Below are 25,708 nucleotides of genomic sequence, written 5' to 3' on the forward strand. Positions count from 1 at the left end.
CGTGCTGTGGCCATTTGAGACCTGTTGAAACCAGCATATCGCTACTTCCGGTTGGACTGGTGGCCTGGATAAGAGATTTGTTAATGTTAGCAAACAAGCTAATACACTTTGCTACAGGTTGTTGGCCACGTTTTGACGCCTGACCGGACACCGGAAGTGCACCTGACGGGAGAATGGAAGGAGCCAAAATGGCGTCATTTTCTGGTGTTGCCTTCCGGGAACATGGGGAAACTGAGCTTCAAAAGGTAAAACCAACATGAAGTGTAAGTGTACATTAGTACCAATACTATTAGACTTAAAATTAAGACTGGATATATACTTATATACTTAATTCAAAACATCATGGATTTTATGTCTGCTTGTCAAACCTAACGACGTCGTAATGTTTGGAGGGATTTGGAATGCAGCACAGGCTTTGGTACAAATATTGAATGTGGTCGCCACTCTGTGGTCAAAAGTAGCAACACATTTTACAGCTTGGAGTGAAATGTCCAATTGATGACAAATACAACTGGTAGTTAAATAGTAGGCAAAGAAACATTGAGTGAAAATTACAAATTAGGATAATAAAAATGCATTTAAAATCACTGCTGAATTGGGATTATAAATAATGGGAAACCAAAAAAACAACTGTACATAAACCATATTACTGAAGTAAGACTGAAGAGACGATACATTCAATCTTTGGCATCAGGACTTGGCATCTGGTATTCATTTGGAAAACTTATTGTAACTGCTTTCCCACAATTTAACATCTGTCTTTGGTATTGGCAGCTGTTGTAAATGTGCTGCCAAAAATATATACAGTAGTTAATCTCTCCTAAAGGACACACTGGCAGCCTCTTCATTGCTCATCTTTATCAGACTCGCTAACATGGTTTATTAGTTCATTGGTGGGGTACGGCCACAGTACTTGCTTCGGTCTATTTGGGAATGTGACACTTGGAACTTCTCACATGTTTTATTTATGCATACAATCATTTTATAAGTAGCTCATTTTGATTGCACCATTTCTAGCTGTGGTTCATCATCAAAAACACTTAAATATATATGTATGTATATTAAATATATATGTGTGTGTGTGTGTATATGTATGTGTGTATATGTATGCGATATATGTATATGTATGCGGTGTATTTATATGTATGTGTATGTGTATATATAGATATGCCTTTATTCGTCCCTCAGTGGGTAAATTTGCAAGGGAAAGAGAGATAATAAATGTGCAAAAAAACATTTAGAGGTGAAACATTTATTATTCTTGTTACATATGTCAGTGGCGTCAGCGCTGAGAAGACAAATAGAAACATAATTTCTTGAAAGAACAAAAAAATACAAATTAAAAAATACACCAAAGTGCCGATCACAAAAATAAAAAAATAAATAAAAATCTTTCTTTCCTCCAACTTTGTTGTTAAAACTGTCTGTCCAGAGAACAACCTAAAACGAGCAATTGACGGGTACAAGCATACCATAGAAAATACATAAAATACATTCATCACCATTGCCCATTTCCCTTTCTAATAGAAGACAGTCAAAGTCACTTCAGGGGATGTAATGCAACATTGGGATTGGCTAATCAGAGTTCCCCCCCTTATTTGATGAGCAGCCAGTGATGAAGGAGCCAAAGAAAACACTTGAGTGCTGAAATAAACCTTTTGTATAAAATATAAACTCTGAGTCTAGTTACTTTGCTCAAAAATGTCTAAAATATAAAAACTCCCACACTTCTATTTCGAACATGAGAAACATAGGAGGAGATAAACAGTACTTGAGAACATTAGGTAGCAAATTTACTCTAAAAAGACATTTTAATTCTATAATGTGGACATGTTTTTCAAACCTATTACCAGGGGTGTCCAAATGTCCAAATGTTCCACCCGGTAACGCAAACAGAGAAACGGAAGCATTCAGGGAGACCACTTTGATACATTTGTTTACTAATGAGGCCAAATCCAATCCAGTGTACAGAAGGTAAATATATGCTAAGCTACCTGGACAAAACATTCACATCTTCACTTTGGTGGCAAAGCAAGTTAGTGTATATCTCATTTATAATGAATTATTTTTTTTGCACAATGTGCCAAGGGCCAATTAAAAGAAAATGGCCCTCCATTGGTTTAGTTAGCCTGTTTGGCAACGGAAGGTGACGTAGCCACAGCAAATACAAACGTAACACAATATGTATTGGAAAAATTGAACATTAGACCCTCTAATGGCGTAATGGAGTAAAATGGAGTAAAAAGGCGACAACCTTTCAACTTAACAGGACAGCAAAACAGTACAAATATGAAAAAATGTAATTTAAAATGTACACTTTCCCCCAGAGTGAAATATTTGTTTACGAATTTGGAATGTATTCACTGCTGCTGTCTGATTGGTCAACTGTCCAACCCACAGCCGCAAATAATAAACAAATTTAAAGGGGAAGGGGGGGTGGTAATAATGTGTAATAAACGATAATATAATGTGGCTGCTGTATAACTTGACCGATAAAAAATTACTGAGACGTACATTAGACTGAATTAAAAATGATGTATGAAAAAAATCTAGCAAATATTAGTCATCTACAATTTCTTAATGAAGTACTTCAATGAGAACATTTATGTAAACCTCCAGGTGACTTGTCGTTAATTGAAAAAATATATTTTTTCAATGTTGCTTTACTACTTAATATTTTATTAATCGACTATAAAAGACTATGCATCTGAGCAGTGGAAATTTAACAATAAAATGGTGTGAAAAAGTGTTTGACCCTGACCTGATTTTTTTTTTTAAACATATAAAAGTTTATCACACTTAAATGTTTCAAATCATCAACTGGATATTAGTCAATGACACGGCGACTGAACACAAAATGCAGTTTTTAAATGAAAGACTGTGGAAGAATTTTGGCTCACTTTGCAGAATTGTTGTCATTCAGCCACAACGGAGGCTTTTCCAGCATGAAGCGCTTTTTAAGGTCATTTGGGTTTCCGTTTATCACAGCAAGTCTTCCAGGTCCTGAAGCAGCAAAACAGCCCCGGACCATCACACTACCACCACCATATTTTACTGTTGCTATGATGTTCTTTATCTGAAATGCGGTGTTACTTTTAGGCCAGACGTAATGGGACGCACACGTTCCAAAAAGAGTAATTTCCCAAAGGTCATCGGCCGATAAGAGCCGGCAAAATTAATCCCAGCCTTAATGTCATTTTTGTTTATAAGTGGTTTTGGTTCTTTGGAAGTTCTTTGGATGTTGTCATGGGGTCTTTTGTGACCTCTTGGATGAGTTGTCGCTGTGCTCTTGGGGTCATTTTGGGTTCCATCTTTTCAACATTTTGTGGATAATGGTTTTCACTGTGGTTCGCTTTATAACCTCTTCAGGACTGATAAGTCGCAATCTGAGATATATTTTAACGGACGGGGGGGGGGGCAATCACTTTTTCCCCACGCAAACCATGTAGGTTTGGATTTTCTTCTCTAATAAAATGTTTAATTTAGAACAGGGGTCTCAAACACGCGGCCCCCGGGCCAAATGTGGCCCGCAGGACACTAGTTTGAGGCCCCCGCCTTGATATGAAAGTTTAATGTTTGATATGGATGCTGTATGGTATCATGTACCCAGAAAAAATGATTACGTTTGATTCATGTTCATGTTAAAGGTTAAATAACTGTTAATAGTTATCCTCCCTATCCGTGTGGAAGTGGTAAGTTTTTGGCTATTTAAGTTGAAAGGAAATAACTTGAAGGCTACCGTTTAGGTGGCTAGCTCTCTAGTTTGCGAGTTAGCATGTGTCTCGAGACCCTGCAGTTGCGCAATATGTTGTAAATAAAAAGAGTATAAATGTGACTATAGTCGTGTTTTGTCATGTCTACAGGGCTCTAATAATGCTTTGTTCATTTTAATATGAAAAAAATCATTTGTCTACCCACCAACTATATGTGCTTCCTTAACTTTTTATTATTATTATTATATTTATTTATTACTGATTGATTGATTTTCTTTATTCTTGATTTGTTTATTTATTTTTCATCTTATTTTGTGTAGAAAAATAAAAATTAAGATATTTGAGAACAGTGGAATGTTTTAGCAGAGCTTTTATTGTAGAAAATCAGAACCAAAGCACTGAAAATGTTTGTATATTTTTCAGTTTTTAATAAATGTGTTGGGGTTTTTTTTGGAAAACCTGATGCAGCCCAGCCTTGCCCAGACCCTAGCTCCAGTGGCCCCCAGGTAAATTGAGTTTGAGACCCCTGATTTAGAAGCCGCATGTTGTGTGCAGTTGTATTGTCATTGACTAAAATTGATGTTTTTTTTGATGATCTGAAACATTTCAGTGTGACAAACATGCAAAACAATAAGAAAGCAGGAAGGGGGCAAACACTTGACACTCAAAGGCCTTTGACTTGAAGCTCACTGATGCCCACTGATGCAGTTTTAGGTGGTACAGTTCTCCCTTGGACGGGACGTCAAGCAGCTGGAGGTTTAAATGTGTCTTCTCATTTTAAAAGATGGCTGATGCAAAGGCATATTCCAAAGTTAACAGTACAAATATCAGAAACACCAGCAAGAGGAACATTTAGTCAAGAGTAGTGATGTTATAACGATGTGGGGCCGAGATGACACAATGAGAGCAACCTGGATTTGGATGTGTGTGTGATGTTGGTTTTTTTGTTCCTCTTTTCAATGTGTTTGTATCCCAAACAATGGCACCGCTTTCTTACTACAAAACAGTCCGAGTCCTCCTCACGCTCAGTACAAGTTCACGTTGTCCCACTCCACAAGGTACTGCACCTTCCCTTCCAGTGTCACCCGCCTGGCCAAGATTCTCACCGCCTCACCTCCGCCCCAGCTCCGGGCCACAGTCCCACCGTCACCCCCTCCAACGCCGATACCGCCTCCTCCTACTCCTCCTACTCCTCCCCCGGTCACGCCGCCCCCTCCACCGGCGGTTGCCTGGTAAGGGGGCAGGTCTCGTAGGTGGATGGGCTCCGGCTGCTTGTGTCCCGGTTGGTGCTGGTGGTTGTGGTGGTGCGGGTGGAGGTGCTGGCGGTGGAGACTGTCACTGGAGTTGAGGGGGTACGGGAAGCAGGGGGGCGGTATTCTGCAGGTGTCGTCCACGCTAGGAGAACCAAAGGAATTAAAAAATATTTTCATGAAGCGGTGCGGTACTGACACCATGGTGACTTGACACCATTTTCTAAAAAGAAAAGTAATTATAGTTACTGCTTCTCCAAAAAAGTAACAGAGTTACTCCACTACAAAAGTAACTAGTTACCAGTAAAAGTAACTATTGCCCTGAGCCAATCCTCATTGCTTATTTGGTTATCTCACCCCCTCCCTTGTCACTCTGCAACACTCTCACTGCGAAAAAAGTAAAAAAAAAAAAAAACTGAAAAAAGTAATTATATCACAACATAATATATATTGAACATTATATCTGATTTTACTGATAACTTATGGCATGTTACATTAGAAAAGTAATTATAGTTACTAGTTACTTCTCAAACAAAGTAACTGAGTTACTCCACTACAAAAGTAACTAGTTACTAATAAAAGTAACTATTGCACTCTGCAACACTCTCACTGCGAAAGAAGTAAAAAAAAAACTGTGAAAAAAGTAATTCTATCACAACATTATATATTGAACATTATATCTGATTTTACTTATGTTACATTAGAAAAGTAATTATAGTTACTAGTTACTTCTCAAACAAAGTAACTGAGTTACTCCACTACAAAAGTACCTAGTTACTAATAAAAGTAACTATTGCACTCTGCAACACTCTCACTGCAAAAAAAGTAAAAAAAAACTGTGAAAAAAGTAATTCTATCACAACATTATATTATAAATTGAACATTATCTGATTTTACTGATAACTTATTTATGTTATGTTTAGTGTTAATTCTACTGTTTGGATCAGTTCAGTACAGCAGTTTTAATCGTACCAAAATATTCATTTTCCATTTTGGCGCACCCTTTACCAGGGCTATGGGTGCCTCGTATCGTAAATACAGTCAACATTTTGCAGCTTTTTGTAGATCTTTGAGTTGAGTTCAGGAAAGATCTGAAACAAAAGTGTTGTGTTTATATTGTTGTTGAGTGTAATCAGCGGGTTGGATTTCGGCAAACCCGACTAGACTGCTTGGTCTTTAGCATGAATATTCTAAAGGCTCCACAGATTCATATATAATGTACTGTAAATGGATATATCATCTCCGCTCATGTATCATGGAGGACAGAAGAGCAAAAACCTGTTATAGTGATGGAGGCCCCTGGAGAGTGAACTGGTTCCATTGTAGGTGGTGTGGTACAGAGCATACATCCGCTTTGGGGCAGAGCTGGGAGAAAAATAACAAGCGGAAGTTAAACTCGTTGCGCATTTAAAGCTCAATGACAAACACCCCATCGAAGCTAGTCAGTAAAAATTGGGCGGTCATCTGGAATATATCCTCGTTGAAAAAGTCCCTTTTGTCAAAAAAATTCATTCATTCATTTTCTACCGCTTTTCCTCACGAGGGTCACGGGGGGTGCTGGAGCCTATCCCAGTCTTCGGGCGAGAGGCAGGGGTTGCCAGCCAATCACAGGGCACATATAGACAAACAACCATTCACACTCACATTCATACCTATGGACAATTTGGAGTGGCTAATTAACCTAGCATGTTTTTGGAATGTGGGAGGAAACCGGAGTACCCGGAGAAAACCCACGCATGCACGGGGAGAACATGCAAACTCCACACAGAGATGGCCGAGGGTGGGGAAAGACAAAATAAGAAGCAAAAAAGTTACCACTTCCACACAAAATAGGAGGAGAACACATTCATTTATTCATTTTCTACGGCTTATCCTCACGAGGGTCGCGGGGGTGCTGGAGCCTATCTCAGCTGTCTTCAGGTGAGAGGCAGGGTACACCCCGGACTGGTGGCCAGCCAATCACAGGGCACATATAGACAAACAACCATTCACACTCACATTCATACCTATGGACAATTTGGAGTGGCTAATTAGCCTAGCATGTTTTTGGAATGCACGCGTGCACGGGGAGAACATGCAAACTCCACACAGAGATGGCCGAGTGTGGAATTGAACCCTGGTCTCCTAGCTGTGAGGTCTGCGCGCTAACCACTCAACCACTGTGCAGCCTTCAAATATTCAGTAAAATCCAATTTGCCAAATAATACTGGACAGAATAGTGTAGGTATTTATTTTGTACGGAGGTCCTTATGGGTCAAATATTTCTAGGGGTGTCTTTAATTACACAAGCAGCAAAAATGGCTGCCCCTCCACCCAAGTTTCAATTGCTATATATTCATCCAAAAAGTAAACAATGACCCCCAAACTGTTCTAATGACCCTTCAACCATCCTGCCACCCCATCAGTCAGTTAAAACAACAACAACAACAACATGCCAACAGCATCCGTCACCTCAGGTTCAGCTCCTCCTCTGACTTCCCGGGGGTGTATAGGCCATCCCCTCCCATGTAGCCATGGCAACAGGGCAGCAGCTCAATAGGCTTGGATGAAACCGGGGGCGGACAAGCCTTGACACAGGAGACACACACAGATCACACGGCATCATCACAGGAGTCAATCAAGCCCAGACAGAGAGCTGCGTGTGCACTCCGCCACTCCGCCACCCCGGTTCAATCTCCACAATGAGCTCCATACAGCACGACATGTTTGCGTACACATATTCCCAGATATATATATATATATTCATGCATTGCCAGAGGGCGGCTTATCTGACACAGCAGCAACACAAACCCATCAGAATACAATCAGACCCGGAATGTAGCTGCAATATGTCCCAGTGTCGCTCCCTTTGCTAGTATTACTTTTAGCACACACTTATTATTATTATTATTATTATTATTATTATTATTATTATTATTATTATTATTATTGGGCCGCCTTTGCACTTTTAAATGAATGAGACATGTGGCCGCTGCGTTGTCAAGGTGCCAACACCACCTGGCTAAACTGTAATCAAACATAAAGTGCACTTGGAAGCCATCCCAGCCCGTCTCGCTTAAAGCAACACTTTCCTCCGAGATACACAACACAATGAACACAACAGAGTGCGCATTGTTGCAGGATTACTGTATGTTGTGCACAATCAGCGCCGTGTGGGAGGACATCATGCATCAGGCGTTAAGAATACTTGAGTAAAAATAGACACCGCCATATGTGGCTTCAACGTGATCTCCCGGGAATTGGGTTTGATGATCGTGATAAATGCGACGCCGGTGCTGCACAGATGTTGACAAGACACGTGAGCAGGTTTTTCCTGCACCGTTTAAATCAGGGGTCTCAAACTCAATTTACTTAGGGGCCACTAGAGCTCGGGTCTGGGGGAGACTGGCCCGCATCAGGTTTTCCAAAAAAAAAACGCATTTATTAAAAACAAAAAAAATTTAAAAACTTCGCTTTGGTTCCAATTTTCTACAAGAAAAGCTCTGATAAAACATTCCACTGTTCTCAAATATCTTACTTTTTATTTTTCTGCACAAAATAAGATGAAAAATAAATAAACAAATCAAGAATAAAGAAAATCAATCAATCAGTAATAAATAAATAAATATAATAATAATAATAAAAGGGCAAATAATAAAAAGTTAAGAAAACACATATAGTTGGTGGGTAGACAAATGATTTTTTTCAGATTAAAATGAACAAATCATTATTAGAGCCCTGTAGACATGACAAAACACGACTATAGTCACATTTATACTCTTTTTATTTACAACATATTGCGCAACTGCAGGGTCTTGAGACACATGCTAACTCGCAAACTAGAGAGCTAGCGACCTCAACGGTAGCCTTCAAGTTATTTCCTTTCAACTTAAATAGCCAAAAACTTACCACTTCCACACGGATAGGGAGGATAACTATTAACAGTTATTTAACCTTTAACATGAACATGAATCAAACGTAATCATTTTTTCTGGGTACATGATACCATACAGCATCCATATCAAACTTAAACATTAAACTTTCATATCAAGGCGGGGGGCCTCAAACTAGTGTCCTGCGGGCCACATTTGGCCCGCGGGCCGCGTGTTTGAGACCCCTGGTTTAAATGATACGTTTGATGATACAATGCACTTCAGGAATGTGTAGACACACCGAACCTCACTGGGGTTTAGTCGCGACTCGCAAAGACTGTAAAAGGAGCAGCGCTTGACTGATTGACAGTTTATTTGGAAAGCAGAGGCACTGACCTGTGTCTCCATGATGCGACGCTTTGATTTACGAGACTCTGGTCCCACCGACCTCCTCTGGCAGGGTAGCGACAGCGGGCTGACATGGATGGAAACAGAAATAAACATGAATGCTACGAAGACACGGATTATAAAGCTATAACGCTAAGTAGAACGGTCTAAGGGAGTATTTTCTCTATGACAGTCTTAGCAAGCTCATTTATTTACCTGATAATTAATATCAAACCAGACCTTTATCTCCTGGATACATCACAAATAGCCTCTACAGTGTCCAAATTGCGGCCCATAGCCGGACAAAATTAAACACAATGTGCACTAGAACACTACATACTGGAAAAGGCACCTGCAAACAAAAATGGCATCCTACCTATGCGACTTACGGTATTACCTGTATAGGTGTATATTAGGGTGCATCAAAAACACAATTATTGAATTTTGATATGACTGGGTACTTAAGTGTTCCAATATATGTAGAAACAACACATATAAAATATATTTCCAATCCATGATTATTTAGGGGTGCCACCATACATCTGTTTTAGTGGAATAAAGTGGTGAACAGTTCAATGGTTGCCATGGAGATTTGAGGTCAGCAAAGACTGCAGCTCAAGAACTCTCAGGTGATCTTTATGTTTTTGTTGGTATTTATACTCCTATTACATATTACTAGCAAATTTGCGGTTTTGTCTTTGTCATTTGAATGATTTATAGTCATATTTATAGGTATTTAGTGCTCATTGCTTCTACTGTGGCTAACATTAGCTAGCTACAGTTTGCTAATGACAGTTAGCTAATAGCTGAGCAAGCATAACATCAACAACAGTAATATCGAGTAGACCAGGGGTCTCAAACTCAATTTACTTGGGGGCCACTGGAGCTCGGGTCTGGGTGAGACTGGGCCGCATCAGGTTTTCCAAAAAAAACAAAAAACGCATTTGACAAACGAAAACATTTTTAAAACTTCGCTTTGGTTCCAATTTTCTACAAGAAAAGCTCTGATAAAACATTCCACTGTTCTCAAATATCTTACTTTTTATTTTTCTACACAAAATAAGATGAAAAATAAATAAACAAATCAAGAATAAAGAAAATCAATCAATCAGCAATAAATAAATAAATATAATAATACTAAAAATAATAATAAAACGGCAAATAATAAAAACTTAAGAAACCACATATCACATAGCACCTAACACTCACAACTACAAAAGCTTTAATTTAGGAGTTTAATTTAGTCGTTTTTAATGCAGAGCCCTGGTGTGAGTGACTTAGGAGTTGATTTAGGCTCAGTCTAAGTGTAGGTTTGACTTGCATCAAAACTGGATTTGCATCACAGGCTAGGAACAGAACCCTTTCATAACCTGTGCGTCCTGTCAGGATAATCGCATATACCAGATTTCCATTGGTGGCAGTAATTTCTCATTCTGGGGTATGATCCCATCAGCTAAGAAGTAAAAGTGTCATAAATGCATAACAAAAGACAAGCGGCATTCACCCACTACCCTCGCAATCCCACGAGTAAGCCGATTGCTTGTCATGTATTTAATAATATAACAATCCAAGTGTGGTACCGCAATCAACTACTGCAGTACTTTGGCCTGATGGTGGCAGTCCAAAGATAAGTAAATCGAAGTATAAAAGTTGTATTCCTAGAATTCCTCTATTAAATATGCCAGTGGGAAGGACATTAAGGACATTACTCTGACCTTCTGCGATGCGAGATGTTGATTGGCGGCTCGGTGATGAGTGGTGACGAGTCGGACGTCAGTGGCGGCGGAGCTCGTACCTGAAGCCCGAAAAGACACTTTTTCTTCTTGATCTCCTTACCGGAGACGAATCTATGCGACATCACAGGGGGAGGAAAAAACGGCATGTAAATGAAGTCACAGTGAGCTTTAGGAGCTATTCATCAATTTTAAGCCGCAAACCAAAACATACTCAATTAAAGCATCACCTCTTGTGTACATAATTAGAGCATAAGAAATGAGACTGTTTTCATATAAATCAACAACATCCAATGATGACAGCCTAAATAAAGTCTAAGTACATGTGTACATGTTGATTCGATGTCTCACCTGTCCTTGTGGGAGTTGAGTGCGTTGAGGAGGCTGTGGCAGCGGTCTTGCCTCGGCGTGTCGGAGAGCTGAAATGCCAACATCGGAAAAAAAAATCAACGCATTTTTACAAAATAAGACAAACATACAGAGCAGACTCCTTCCATAAACACTGCATGCGCTTATTTAGGACCAAAACCAATCCAGTACATTTAGATGTTCACTGTTTATGTGTTCAATAACTAGTGGCAATTTGATTAGCAACTTGTAAATCAACTTGTACGTGTTTTTTGCCCACGAGAAGCCTAGAGCGAGGAATGAAAACATGAGATCTTTGACCACAATCGGAGGGTACAACCACAATGTTTGCCATCTTTTCCAAAGAGTATTCCACAGAAAACGGTTAGTAGTTTTGAAACAAAAAGCCTCATCCAATACTTCTCTACAAGAGAGGAGAAATATGATCTCAGGGAAGAAGTACATTTGAAACACTTCTATGCTAGGACTACGTTATGCTAGCCATAGCATTTCAGTATGTGGAATCAAACTATGGAATGGATTGAGTAAGGAAATCAAACAATGCACAACGATGAGCCAATTCAAGAAACAATACAAGCAGTTGATGTTTGCTAAATCCAAGGATGAAGAGTCTTGAACCAGTCATGATGTGCTATATATATCACTATATTGACACGCACTATGGTACACATTATGGCATTGGATGCTCATATCACCCAGTACTTTGCTACGTGATTAAATTAAATTCAATTAACTTTAATTAAAAAATACTTAAATCATATTAGGAAAGCAGGAAGTGAACAAATGTAACAGTTAGTGATTGTAGAAGTACCAGATGGAGGGGTAGGATTTAATAAGCTTTGCTTCTTCCTACTCCTTTTGGACATGTGGAACTGGGAACTGATTATGGGATGCACTCAATTGGAATCTGATGCATGTTCAAATGAAATAAAACCATTACCATAATAGTTTAGCAAAATAAGCACTAAAACACAATAACAAAGGCTTAACATGACTTAAATATGTAATTAAATATGTAATTTTTTTCATTATTATTTGTCACAAAAGTGTTTTGTAATAGGATTTCTAATAGTTTCATGAAAAAAACACTAAAGCACAATGACAAATACTTAACGTTACATAAATATGTGAAAAAATACTAAATGTGCCTCAGGCAAGGCATTTTTTAACTTTTACTTGTCACAAAAGTGTAAAAAGAAGTTAAGCACTGTTTAAAGTCTTAATATAATGAGAAACAAAAGAAAACGATTGTCATTTGTTGGAAAGTTAGGTTGCAGAAAAAACTTCTAATGGAAGTCTAAATATTATGTGAATGTGTTTGAAAAAAATACAATTTAAAAAACTTAAACTGTATTATTGAAAGCAGGAAGTGAACAAATGTAACGGTTAGTGATTGTAAAAGTACCAGATGGAGGGGTAGGATTTAATAAGCTTTGCTTCTTCCTACTCCTTTTGGACATGTGGAACTGGGAACTGATTATGGGATGCACTCAATTGGAATCTGATGCATGTTCAAATGAAATCAAACCATTACCATTACCATTACCATTACAGAGGGTCACTTTTGGTGAATAAAGTCAATAGAAATGCTGGTCAATTATTTTAACAAGAGTGATTATGAAAATAACCCCCCAATATATTACATTTAACATGTATGGTTATTGACCATTTTTGGTCAAAAAAAAAAAAGTACATCGCGGCATTGTAAAAAAAAAAAAGGAAATGACGTACTCGTTCTCGCGCATGTGCAGAATCAATCGTGTTTCCGATATGAATGTGTCATGACACTTTCTACTCTTTTTTTTTTTTGCGAAATAAACTCAGCCATTGCGATACAAGCCATGCTAAGAAGGAACAGATTGTGACGTAGATAAAAACAAGTTTAAAAAAAAATAAGGTTTGACATTGTAGTGTGAGAACACAAACGGGCAGTACATCGAAACTGTACCGAACTGTACTGCTGGGTGAAAACGTGGCTTTTGTTTGATTGTTCATCAAAAACCTCATTAGCAAATACGCCATGCAGTCATCTCCTCGCGCCTCTTTTCTTTCAAGCCCGTGTCCATTTTGCACTTTTAGAATGCTTTGAATTCAACTTTAATGATAGTTAATAGGCTTCAAGTCTCAGTTGCAAAAAAGCCCAGCAGCATTTCACATCATTTCATCATAGTGCTTTAAAGAGGAGGGGGGTTCTTAGTACCGCGCCCAGAAGCAACGAGTCCCAGTTCTCGTTGGTGAAGGACAAGATTTCATGGTCAAAATCAAAGTACTTTCTCTTGCAGCACAGGGAGAGGTGGTATAGCACCAAATGAGCCAAATCCACCCTGCAATGCAAATAAAGAAAATGACATAGCGGGACATAATAGCAAGCCGGAACTAACGCGGTGAAAGAAGTGAAAGAAGTTTTTTCACCAGGTCATAGGGAGTCTTTTGACCGTCTCCGGGCCCTTTGTACACACGGAACACTGGAACTGATAAAACCTAAAACAGATGCACAGGAAACACAGAATCACAACCAAAACTACACGGGGCTCTACATTAAAACCAAAAATAACTTGCCCATGGGGAATCCTTAACCCTTGTATTATGTTACGGGTCAATTTGACCCGTTTCAGTTTTTGTGTTGACCAAAGTACTCGTTATCCTTTCTTTTTCTCCATGAAATTTTGTGACTTTTCCTCATCTAGGGTCATTAACACAAAAACTGATTTGTTAACAAATCATGCTAGTTAACCTTGTATTATGTTACGGGTCAATTTGACCCGTTTCAGTTTTTGTGTTGACCAAAGTACTGGTTATCCTTTCTTTTTCTTCATGAAATTTTGTGACTTTTCCTCATCTAGGGTCATTAACACAAAAACTGAAACGGGTCAAATTGACCCGTAACATAATACAAGGTTAACTAGCATGATTTGTTAACCCTTGTATTATGTTACGGGTCAATTTGACCCGTTTCAGTTTTTGTGTTGACCAAAGTACTGGTTATCCTTTCTTTTTCTTCATGAAATTTTGTGACTTTTCCTCATCTAGGGTCATTAACACAAAAACTGAAACGGGTCAAATTGACCCGTAACATAATACAAGGTTAACTAGCATGATTTGTTAACCCTTGTATTATGTTACGGGTCAATTTGACCCGTTTTCAGTTTTTGTGTTGACCAAAGTACTGGTTATCCTTTCTTTTTCTTCATGAAATTTTGTGACTTTTCCTCATCTAGGGTCATTAACACAAAAACTGATTTGTTAACAAATCATGCTAGTTAACCTTGTATTATGTTACGGGTCAATTTGACCCGTTTCAGTTTTTGTGTTGACCAAAGTACTGGTTATCCTTTCTTTTTTTTCATGAAATTTTGTGACTTTTCCTCATCTAGGGTCATTAACACAAAAACTGATTTGTTAACAAATCATGCTAGTTAACCTTGTATTATGTTACGGGTCAATTTGACCCGTTTCAGTTTTTGTGTTAATGACCCTAGATGAGGAAAAGTCACAAAATTTCATGAAGAAACAGAAAGGATAAAAAGTACTTTGGTCAACACAAAAACTGAAACGGGTCAAATTGACCCGTAACATAATACAAGGGTTAAGGTGAGAACTACTTGCCCCAACTTGCCCCATGTAAAATGAAAAAACGGCCATAATGATATCATATATCAATATATGCTGATAATTCATCAGATAATAGTACTGACGCATTGTATTTGGAGGAATGTTGTCCTTCACAAGTTGTTGAAGAATTAGACCATTAGACCACAATTACACCAGTAGGAATAATTTACAGTATGTCATTGTTTTGATATCCTTGAATGAAAACACAGTAGTAATAGTAGTAATAGTAGTAATAGTAGTATTTTAGCATTGAGATTGTAGTCCCCCCAGCATGATGCTTTCCTTCCATTTCAACTATTAAGTAGGTAATTTCAGTTGACATGGTAACAGCATTGTGCTGCATGCAGTCTTTCTATATGCATGTGTTAGCTGAAGGTCATTTCGGGAAGGGGGGGGGGGGGTGAAGCTCAGAAAAGGCATGTTTACTATTCCATTTGGGAACGCAGCCTTCACTCTTCCTGCATCCACCTGCTCAGCAGATGTTGTAGCAAGGCAGCCGTCCCTCACTGTCAATCTAAATCCGATGACAAGTCCCTGTCCCCGATAATGGCTTCGGTAATGACACGGTGTCATGGCGGCTATTAAACCCAGCTGGCTAATGACAATCCTAACTTTATGGATGGATATGTTTTATTAAGCACGAGCAAAGCCATTATTATTCATTCATTCATTTTCTACCGCTTTTTCCTCACGAGGGTCGCGGGGGGTGCTGGAGCCTATCCCAGCTGTCTTCGGGCGGGAGGCGGGGTCCACCCTAGCTGTGAGGTCTGCGTGCTAACCACTCGACCGCCGTGCAGCCCTGATAATTTAGCAATATAATAGTAATAATTTCTTTACAAGCGCCTTTCAAACGTGCTTTTTAGGACTAATTATATCCATGTATTATTTTAACAGAAGTATCTTATTGTGTATATTTTTTCAATACTAATGTTATGCGATATAAAATTCCGTTTAGAAGTGGAGTGCCATGTACCTGTCCCCATATAGTAGAGGCTTGGTTAGACACTGAGTGCAGGCCTCATGGAACCACTGACCACAACTTCCACATTGCAGCATCTTCAGGTTCCACCTGCAGTGCAAAAAAAAAACAACTTGGGAATTCTATTTCCAACACCTTTGATTCCAAACTCTATGATGTCACTCACTCTCCGGGTCCGGCACAGTAACAGTAACACTGCTGCTGATTGGACAGATGCTGCGCGTCCCAGTCCAGCGACGTCAGCTGGTAGGGGAGCCTCAGCTTCATGAACTGCATGAGTCGGGCGAATCGGCCGCGTTTAATGGCGCCGCCTCTCTGCAAAAACACAGTTTGAGGACAGGACTTAGGGGTCCGTGTGTCTGTGGGACCCCGTCGCATCGCTGTCACGTCAAAGAGAGGATATGCTATTAGTCTGCTGCTGCCGTCGGGTCAGCTGTGGAGGATGGCGCCGCCTATTGATAATTAATAAATAAATAAAGCTACAGATCTGGAGCATCTATGATTGATGGGCTTTAAATGTACTGCTCCTCACTGGAATATCGTTTTTCAGTTTCACGTCGATTAACTGACCATGGTTCATCAGACGCAATGTAGATCTGATACCAGTGCCGATACTAGGGATCGACACGCCCATGCCGATTTTTTTCCATCACCCTTAGCCGATGGCCGATTTTGCTTGTGCCGATATTTTTGGCTGATACGGCTTTTGATCCCTCAATTTACATGAAAAAATGACCATGATAATAAATATTACGGGTCTCATGTTTAAACAAATATTTATTGAAATGTAAACACTAGGGATCGACCGATATGCCGAATATCAAAAATATCAAAAAGCCGATACTGCTTTTGATCCCTCAATTTACATGATAAAATGACCATGATAATAAATATTACGGGTCTCATGTTTAAACAAATATTTATTGATATGTAAACACTAGGGATCCACCCATATGTTTTTTTGGGGGCCGATGCCGATACCAATTTTTTTCCATCACCCTTAGCCGATTTGCCGATTTTGCTTGGGCTGATATTTGTGGCCGATACTGCTTTTGATCCCTCAATTTACATGACAAAAATGACCGTGATAATAAATATTACAGGTCTCATGTTTAAACAAATATTTATTGAAATGTAAACACTAGGGATCGACCGATATGGTTTTTTTGGGGGGCCGATGCCGATTTTTTTCTATCACCCTTAGCCGATGGACGATTTTGCTTGTGCCAATATTTTTGGCCGATACTGCTTTTGATCCCTCAATTTACATGATAAAATGACCATGATAATAAATATTACGGGTCTCATGTTTAAACAATTATTTATTGAAATGTAAACACTAGGGATCGACCCATATGTTTTTTTTGGGGCCGATGCCGATACCGATTTTTTTCCATCACCCTTAACCGATGGCCGATTTTGCTTGTGCCGATATTTGTGGCCGATACTGCTTTTGATCCCTCAATTTACATGATAAAATGACCATGATAACAAATATTACGGGTCTCATGTTTAAACAAATATTTATTGAAATGTAAACACTAGGGATCGACCGATATGTTTTTTTGGGGGCCGATGCCAATACGGATTTTTTTCCATCACCCTTAGCCGATTTTGCTTGTGCCAATATTTGTAGCCGATACTGCTTTTGATCCCTCAATTTACAAGAAAAAATGACCATGATAATAAATATTACAGGTCTCATATTTTAACAAATATTTATTGAAATGTAAACACTAGGGATCGACCGATATGTTTTTTTGGGGCCGATACCGATTTTTTTCCATCACCCTTAGCCGATTTGCCGATTTTGCTTGGGCCGATATTTGTGGCCGATACTGCTTTTGATCCCTCAATTTACATGATAAAATGACCATGATAATAAATATTACGGGTCTCATGTTTAAACAAATATTTATTGAAATTTAAACACTAGGGATCGACTGATATATTTATTTGGGGGGCCGATGCCGATTTTTTTCCATCACCCTTAGCCGATGGACGATTTTGCTTGGGCCGATATTTTTGGCGGATACCGCTTTTGATCCCTCAATTTACATGAAAAAATGACCATGATAACAACAGTGTTGCTGTTTTTTTGTTGGCCTGCCCAAATGGAAAAAATAAATCCTATGAGTAAGTGTCATTAATGAGTACTAATGAAGCCTGAGACACAATATATAATATCCATCTCTATCAATGTCAATACTGATATATGAAAATGCGCTGCTGTGCCATTCGCTTCCTGCAAAATGACGTTGCAAGATTAGCAGCCCGACCTTGGTGGCGACGGCAAAGACACACTGCCGACATATCCAGGAATCGCTGTCAGCTTCCGGCTCGATGGTTGGCGTGTGGCACTCGGCATGATAACCTGCAACGGGAGCGAGAGGCAGAGCGTTTCATTGGCATTTTGCTTGACAGACAGCCTGAGTGACAATAATGGCGGAGCGAGCGGCTGGCTCCTTGTTTAGTGCCCTGCTGCTGCCGCTGCTGTTCCAGCCGCACCGCGCCGCATCCTTTTACGACACTATTTTGCGTCCCGGGAGCAGGAAGTCTCTTTATCGGCTTATTTCCACCCCAAAAAACGGCTGACGGCAGCCATGTTTGAATACTGTTGTTTCCTGCCAGTGCACGCTGCCGCTCACAAATCGGTAATAGACTCAGGAAACATAAATATGTTCACCTTCGTGCAACAATATGGAGTCGTTTGATGGTTGATGGTTCGCTCAGAAATGAAAAGCCCCACATTTGTCACCATGGCGACCCCACACATGCCGCATTTTTTGCAGTCTAACGTGAGCAGACTAGCCTCCACATACCTCTTAGCCTCAGCGCTAACAAAATTGTATCTGCTGTATAATGTTTATTTTGACCGGTTTACACGTAGACTGACCAATGACTGCATGAACACGAACTACCAAGTCAGCCAATGACGGACGGTAAAGGAACAGAACCCGCAGCGCAGGAGGAAAATGACATTAAAACCTCAGATTGACGTTTTCTGGGAGGACGTCGCATTTCATCGCAGGTCGCCTTGTATGTAATTGATTGAAATGACAGCGACAGTACAGTCATAATGTGCAAGAAAAAGGCGGGGCTTAAGTTAAAATCCCAGATGGTCGTTTTTTGGTAGGTCCCACAATAGCGGATGCGTCTCGGATGGGATCACTTTTCATCACACTTGGCAGGTAACACGTACACGTTGATAGGTTTCCTTGGCATCTTTCGAACTGAAATCTACCACAGCAAAAACGGTTTCTTTTTCATGCTTTATTGTGCTTAGGTTTGTCTTCAAAGCGGCAGTGCAGTGTATCATGGGTAGTGTGCGGCCGAGCACGTTTTGGGAAACTATCAACCCCACGTGAATCGAGATTCTGCCGTCACACCTCATATCTTTCTACTCAAGTGTTTTTCACCCCCAAATAGATCTCATTCACTTCCCTCATAGTAAAGCGAGGAGGGGGGGGGTGCATAGATCATTTATGACACGGCGTTGTTTATTTTCCTTCAGCACAGAGTCACATCTTCAAGGTCAGTGTAGGAAAGTTGACAACGCATGATGAGGTGCGCCTCCTTACCGTGCCGACATTTCAGACAATTTATGAGGGGTTCTTTAAGGGGCGGAGCATCGCAAATACAGCAAACTTCTTCCACTCCGGCTGCAACTGGAAAGAAGAAGAAGAAGACACGGTTTAGGGTGGCACACAGAGAATGTGAATGTCATTCATTCATTTATTTTCTACCGCTTTTTCCTCACGAGGGTCTCGGGGGTGCTGGAGCTTAGCCAGCCAATCACAGGGCACATATAGACAAACAACCATTCACACTCACATTCATACCTATGGACAATTTGGAGTGGCTAATTAACCTAGCATGTACGGGGAAAACATGCAAACTCCACACAGAGATGGCTGAGGATGGAATTGAACCCTGGCCTCCTAGCTGTGAGGTCTGCATGCTAACCACTCGACCGCCGTGCTGCCCTATATATATATATATTAATAAATAAATTGACCACAAAGAGATTTACATCGCTACTTATTTTAGATAAAAATGTATTCCTATCTGCGATTAATTATGAGTTAACTCATTCATTCATTCATTCATCCAGTGGCAGTTCTGACTTGAATTGGCGCACAAAAACACAAAACCTGACTTGAAAAATATTCATTCATTCATTTTCTACCGCTTTTTCCTCACGAGGGTCACGGGGGTGCTGGAGCCTATCCCAGCTGTCTATGGGCGAGAGGCGGGGTACACCCTGGACTGGTGGCCAGCCAATCACAGGGCACATATAGACAAACAACCATTCACACTCACATTCATACCTATGGACAATTTGGAGTGGCTAATTAACCTAGCATGTTTTTGGAATGTGGGAGGAAACCGGAGTACCCGGAGAAAACCCACGCATGCACGGGGAGAACATGCAAACTCCACACAGAGATGGCCGAGGGTGGAATTGAACCCTGGTCTCCTAGCTGTGAGGTCTACGCTAACCACTTGACCGCTGTGCTGCCCATGTGTATATATATATTTTACAAATATTTCTTCTTGTACATTTTTTGTATTCTTTATTTGCATAATATTTTGTTTGTAATCATAATATTAGAACTTTCTTGTTACCAAATTATGCAAAAATGACAACTTCATACAACTTTATTTGTATTTTATATAAGAGTTTCAGATGAAAGGAAAGGTATACAAAACTGTGGTGAGACCAGCCATGTTGTTTGGTCTAGAGACAGGAAGCAGAACTGGAGGTAGCAGAGATGAGGATGCTGAGGTTCTCATTGAGAGTGACCAGGATGGATAGGATCAGGAAAGAGTACATGAGAGGGACATTACATGATAGAGGCCTTGGAGATAAAGTCAGTTATCGGCCAGACTGAGATGGTTGGGAGTGACCAGGATGGATAGGATCAGGAAGGAGTACATGAGAGGGACATTACACGATAGAGGCCTTGGAGATAAAGTCAGTTATCGGCCAGACTGAGATGGTTGGGAGTGACCAGGATGGATAGGATCAGGAAGGAGTACATGAGAGGGACATTACACGATAGAGGCCTTGGAGATAAAGTCAGTTATCGGAGTTATCGTTACCCAGAGAAAACCCACGCATGCACGGGGAGAACATGCAAACTCCACACAGAGATGGCCGAGGGTGGAATCGAACCCTAGTCTCCTAGCTGTGAGGTCGGTCTGGGCGCTAACCACTCGACCGCCGTGCTTCACATCCACACCAGCACCTTCTTATCTCCTCCAGAAATACACGGCCGTCTTAACAATCCACATGAACGTAGCACACAGGCCTCATTAGCGTCACGTGTTCTACCTTTTAGCTGCAAGTCAAGCGTCAAGGGTAACGCCGTGATAAAGCTGCACGGATTGAACCCACTGTTTGGTCCCTTTGTTTAATGCTAAGCAGCACAAGCCATGAATCCAAACAAGACAATCTAATACACTCGTAAAATCTTAAGTGTCCCTCTCAGCTCTGATTGTAAAGACAGGTGTATTGACACACTAACTTCATGAGCCTATAGGGAACATCGTTCAATTCCCTTAATACATTTTGCTTTGCCGGCACTGTATATACTCAATCTCAACACTAGTAGAAGTATTTGTACATCTTTTACATTGATGACTCTACAATAGAAGAGCGCATGTTTGATGCAGTGTTAAGCAGAAGAAACGACCACAAGGTGGCAGAAGTGCATTTTATAAGAACTCGGTCTGCACTCAAATAGAAATCGCACCGAAAAGGCATCTCGCTGTGTTGTGCAAAGGATGTTATGCATCAAAGGGAAATTTTAATGCGCGCACAAGTGCGCACGTACATAGTATGGTTAATGGTGTTTGTGTTTTGCGTTGTTTATGTTGTGACATTTTGGCTAAATATACATGGCTAAATTTTTTATTTTTTATTTTTTTTTATTTTTTATTTTTTTTATTTTTTATTTTTTATTTTTTATTTTTTATTTTTTATTTTTATTTTTATTTTTTATTTTTATTTTTTTATTTTTTTTATTTTTTTTTTTTTTTATTTCCCACACAATAAGTAAGATATGGTAGAACCAGAGAGCAATAAAGAGTGTGGAGTGATTTCTGATTGAGAACAAGTTTTGCTTTGTTCAATACTGAAATATTTCTGTCCACCTTATGTTGTATATTTGTAATATGAGGTTTCCAGCTCATATTTTCATCTATTGTGATATTTGTATTTGCTGGTGCGTGTTCTTTCTGCTGTTAGCAAACAGCATGATTTTAGTTTTATTTAGGTTCAAGGACAATCTCTTATGGTTAACATGTATCTTTCCACAAACATATTTTTTGTTGAGAAGCGATATTTTGCTGAAACTTACCTGTGTTCTACTGCTGATTACTGAAGAACATAAAAAGTAGTCAAGAAAATATCAGTCAAAAATGGCCAATAGCGAGAGTGAGACAGCTTTGAAATAACACCCCTATAGTCACCTTTACGCTTGTACTATCCAATATAGTAGACATAATCATAGAAAATAAGGTAGCCTCACACATTGGCGTTGACAGCGTGCTTCCTTAGCACCATTGGCTCTGTAACATTACTGACACCGAGAGACCAGTGTAGAATACTACTTTACTGCTGCGTTTTGTGGTTAAAGAAAGACAAACCATGCACTTCAGTAGCTTTATGAACAAGATGAGAACGCATATGCGGTGAACATTCACACAGGAGCTGCTGTCGGCCACTCTCTACACAGCTAACCTGCACACAGTTTTAGATACTATATTATATATATTTTTGAATATTTATATTTTGGTTTATTTAGCCATTTTATGCGTTCAAATACTTATTCTACAGCATACCCGTGACCCAAGTGAGGATAAGTGGCATAGAAAATGGGTGGATGGGACGATAAAGTGAGGGCCCGATGTTTGAACTGCGATGTCACAAGGGACGACTTTGGTTATTTTGTGATTGTTGACAAACTCGATTACAGGTGGTTCTTGGGCGACAAATGAGTTCCGTCCCTACGATGTCTCGTAAGTTGAATTTTAGTGAAAATCGCCTAAATTAACACTTAAGTCAAAGGCCAAATGTGGCCCGCAGGACACTAGTTTGTGGCCCCCACCTTGATATGAAAGTTTAATGTTAGTGCGGCCCGCGCAAGTTTGATATGGATGCTGTATGGTATCATTTACCCAGAAAAAAATATTATGTTTGATTCATGTTTTTATTTTTCTACACAAAATAAGATGAAAAATAAATAAACAAATCAAGAATAAAGAAAATCAATCAATCAGTAATAAATAAATATAATAATAATAATAATAATAAAAAGTTAAGAAAGCACATATAGTTGGTGGGTAGACAAATGATTTTTTTCATATTAAAATGAACAAAGCATTATTAGAGCCCTGTAGACATGACAAAACACGACTATAGTCACATTTATACTCTTTTTATTTACAACATATTGCGCAACTGCAGGGTCTTGAGACACATGCTAACTCGCAAACTAGAGAGCTAGCCACCTAAACGGTAGCCTTCAAGTTATTTCCTTTCAACTTAAATAGCCAAAAACTTACCACTTCCACACGGATAGGGAGGATAACTATTAACAGTTATTTAACCTTTAACATGAACATGAATCAAACGTAATCATTTTTTCTGGGTACATGATACCATACAGCATCCATATCAAACTTAAACATTAAACTTTCATATCAAGGCGGGGGCCTCAAACTAGTGTCCTGTGGGCCACATTTGGCCCGCGGGCCGCGTGTTTGAGACCCCTGTACTGCACTGTCTTTAATTTAACAACAAAGTGGGACTTCAAAGGATTTAGCTAATCAATAAGTCCTTATTTGGCGGCGAGGAGACGGCTTGTACTTACAGGAATGGATGTCTTTCCTCAGGACCCAGAACTCCGAGTTGTCCTCGAATCTGACCAGACAGCATTGCTTGACTCCGTCAACCTGAGGTGGTTTAGGGGGGGGGCACAGTGATTGACAGGAGCCTACAAAGAGAAATCACCCCCCCATCCTTGCAAAAAAAAAAACAAAAAAAAAAGCACTTACCCTCTTCACGTTGCCCAGGTAGAGGAGCCCATCACTCCATCTCGCCAGGACGTCATCTCCTTCGCTGACTCCCCCCATCCTGAGAAGGAGACGCAGCCGAGCTGTGGTGTGAAAATGGAAATCCGATTTATGCGTTCAACACTTTGCTGCCACGGATGACGTGTGTGTGTGTGTGTGTGTGTGTGTGTGTGTGTGTGTGGTGGTGGGGGGCGTGTTTACAACGCCGCTGTTCTCCTGGCTTGGATCTCAAGACGACCAAGACAACATCAGTTCACGGTGGGGGTGGGGGGTTAAATGTCTCCCCCCTACCCCCTCACCATTTTTTTTTTTTATTACAGGAGCATAGCGCCACCACCACACACACACACACAAACACACACACACACACACACACACACACACACTGACTGCTGCAATACATGCAAAGATGACTTGCGCCACTTTGCAACTTGAATGTGCAAGCCGTCTATTTCCGTTCCACTCCAGACGTAAAGGAAGTCTGTGTCGGAAAGGGGGGGGTCGGGTGGGGGGGCAAGCAGAGCAAGGTGGCATCCGGCCGGAAGAGAAGCAAGAGGAGGGTATACCTGCTGTCAAGTGGAACTCCTTCCTTCCCGTCGGGGGGGTGTGGGGGGGGGGGGGGGTCACGCAGGCTGCATGGCGTTCGATCGCGGCTGCACGCCAACAAAGTGTTTAGTCTGCATGCACGTGACGCACGTGACGCACGCCCCTGTCTGTCATCAATCCGTCAAAGCGAGGAGGAAGAGAATGGAGGAAGAAGACGCACGCCACGGCTCCTCGGTCCTCCTCCAACAAAACACAAACGATGCTCCTTTTTTGGAATATAGATATTAATATATATATATATTAATATCTGCGGGAGCTGCCTCTCCTGTATCAAACCGCCGGAGACGCCATCTTCATCATCATCACCATCCTCACCATCCTCACCCCTGCCTCTCTCCGCCGAGCGACTTGTTGTGACGCAGACATAAAACACCCAGATAGAGTGGGAGGGAGATACTGATGGAGGAGGAGGAGGAGGAGTAGGGGGGGTGGAGGGGGCACAGTGCGCTCTCTTGAGTGATTGACCTTAAATTGGTGGGGTGGGGGCTGGAGGGGGGGTGGGCTAATGGGGGCGATGACGCGCGTCCACGCCAATTAAGGGTCCAATTAGCGAGTTGAAGCGTCATTAATTGGTCCGGCACGAGCCAAGTAGTTTGCAGTCACCGGGGGATGATGATGATGATGATGATGATGGTGGGATTGGGATTGGGATTGGGAATGGGGTGGAGCGTAAAAGTTGTACAGGCAGGGATGATTGTCCTAATCCTTCACATCCTATTAATATCATATATTCATATCATATCTATATCTTTCTTTAAACACAGCGAAATGCTTCAAAGAAAACATGAAATATTAATAATAATAATTCAGAGGTGATAGGTAACTCCACGAGCAAAAAAAATAAAAATAATTCCAAAAATGTTAAACTCCCAGTCACACTCCCACTAAAGACTCCCATTTTATTTTCATGTCTTTGTGTTTTTTTTCTCCCCCCGTCTTATTTGTTCGAGTCCCCAAGAAAGCTAGCTAGCTAGCCAGTGTGTATGCGCACGTGCGGTTCAAAATGGCCCCTGGTGCCATCTCAAGTGGCGGGCTTTGCAAGCATGTGACCACCAGGGGGCGAGCAAACACAAGCGGCCCATGCAACTAGCGGGTCATAACATTAGGTACACATGCTGATGTGTCC

General features: G+C 40.5%; 1 protein-coding gene across 2 annotated transcripts; it reads right to left on the minus strand.

Annotated features, from left to right (window-relative positions):
* Positions 1–1,225: 1,225 nt before the first annotated feature.
* On the minus strand, positions 1,226–24,918 carry phf1 (PHD finger protein 1). Of its 2 annotated transcripts, none has more exons than XM_058053255.1 (15): positions 24,543–24,918; positions 23,959–24,037; positions 23,775–23,856; positions 19,476–19,562; positions 18,174–18,268; positions 16,061–16,209; positions 15,889–15,984; positions 13,716–13,784; positions 13,504–13,627; positions 11,286–11,353; positions 10,917–11,048; positions 9,211–9,289; positions 7,415–7,530; positions 6,242–6,328; positions 1,226–5,108 (listed from the first exon to the last, which is right to left on the minus strand). In XM_058053255.1, exons 2-15 carry the CDS (start codon positions 24,034–24,036, stop codon positions 4,739–4,741), a joined length of 1,632 nt encoding a protein of 543 aa, XP_057909238.1. In that variant the 5' UTR covers position 24,037; positions 24,543–24,918; the 3' UTR covers positions 1,226–4,738. The 2 variants fall into 2 exon arrangements, with proteins under 2 accessions (XP_057909238.1, XP_057909237.1); XM_058053254.1 differs by having other exon boundaries at positions 23,959–24,059.
* Positions 24,919–25,708: the final 790 nt, after the last annotated feature.

This window comes from Doryrhamphus excisus, chromosome 17 (genome assembly GCF_030265055.1).
Source record: "Doryrhamphus excisus isolate RoL2022-K1 chromosome 17, RoL_Dexc_1.0, whole genome shotgun sequence".
Taxonomy (NCBI): Eukaryota; Metazoa; Chordata; class Actinopteri; order Syngnathiformes; family Syngnathidae; genus Doryrhamphus; species Doryrhamphus excisus.

What these genes read in the sequence shown, in the direction of transcription:
- phf1 (XM_058053255.1), bottom strand. Translation starts at nt 24,036, where the DNA reads ATGGGGGGAGTCAGCGAAGGAGATGACGTCCTGGCGAGATGGAGTGAT. An exon ending in TCTTTGCCGTCGCCACCAAG is followed by an intron (nt 16,210 to 18,173) that starts GTCGGGCTGCTA and finishes GTGTTTTTGCAG; the next exon opens with AGAGGCGGCGCCATTAAACG. An exon ending in TACTGTGCCGGACCCGGAGA is followed by an intron (nt 15,985 to 16,060) that starts GTGAGTGACATC and finishes TTTGCACTGCAG; the next exon opens with GTGGAACCTGAAGATGCTGC.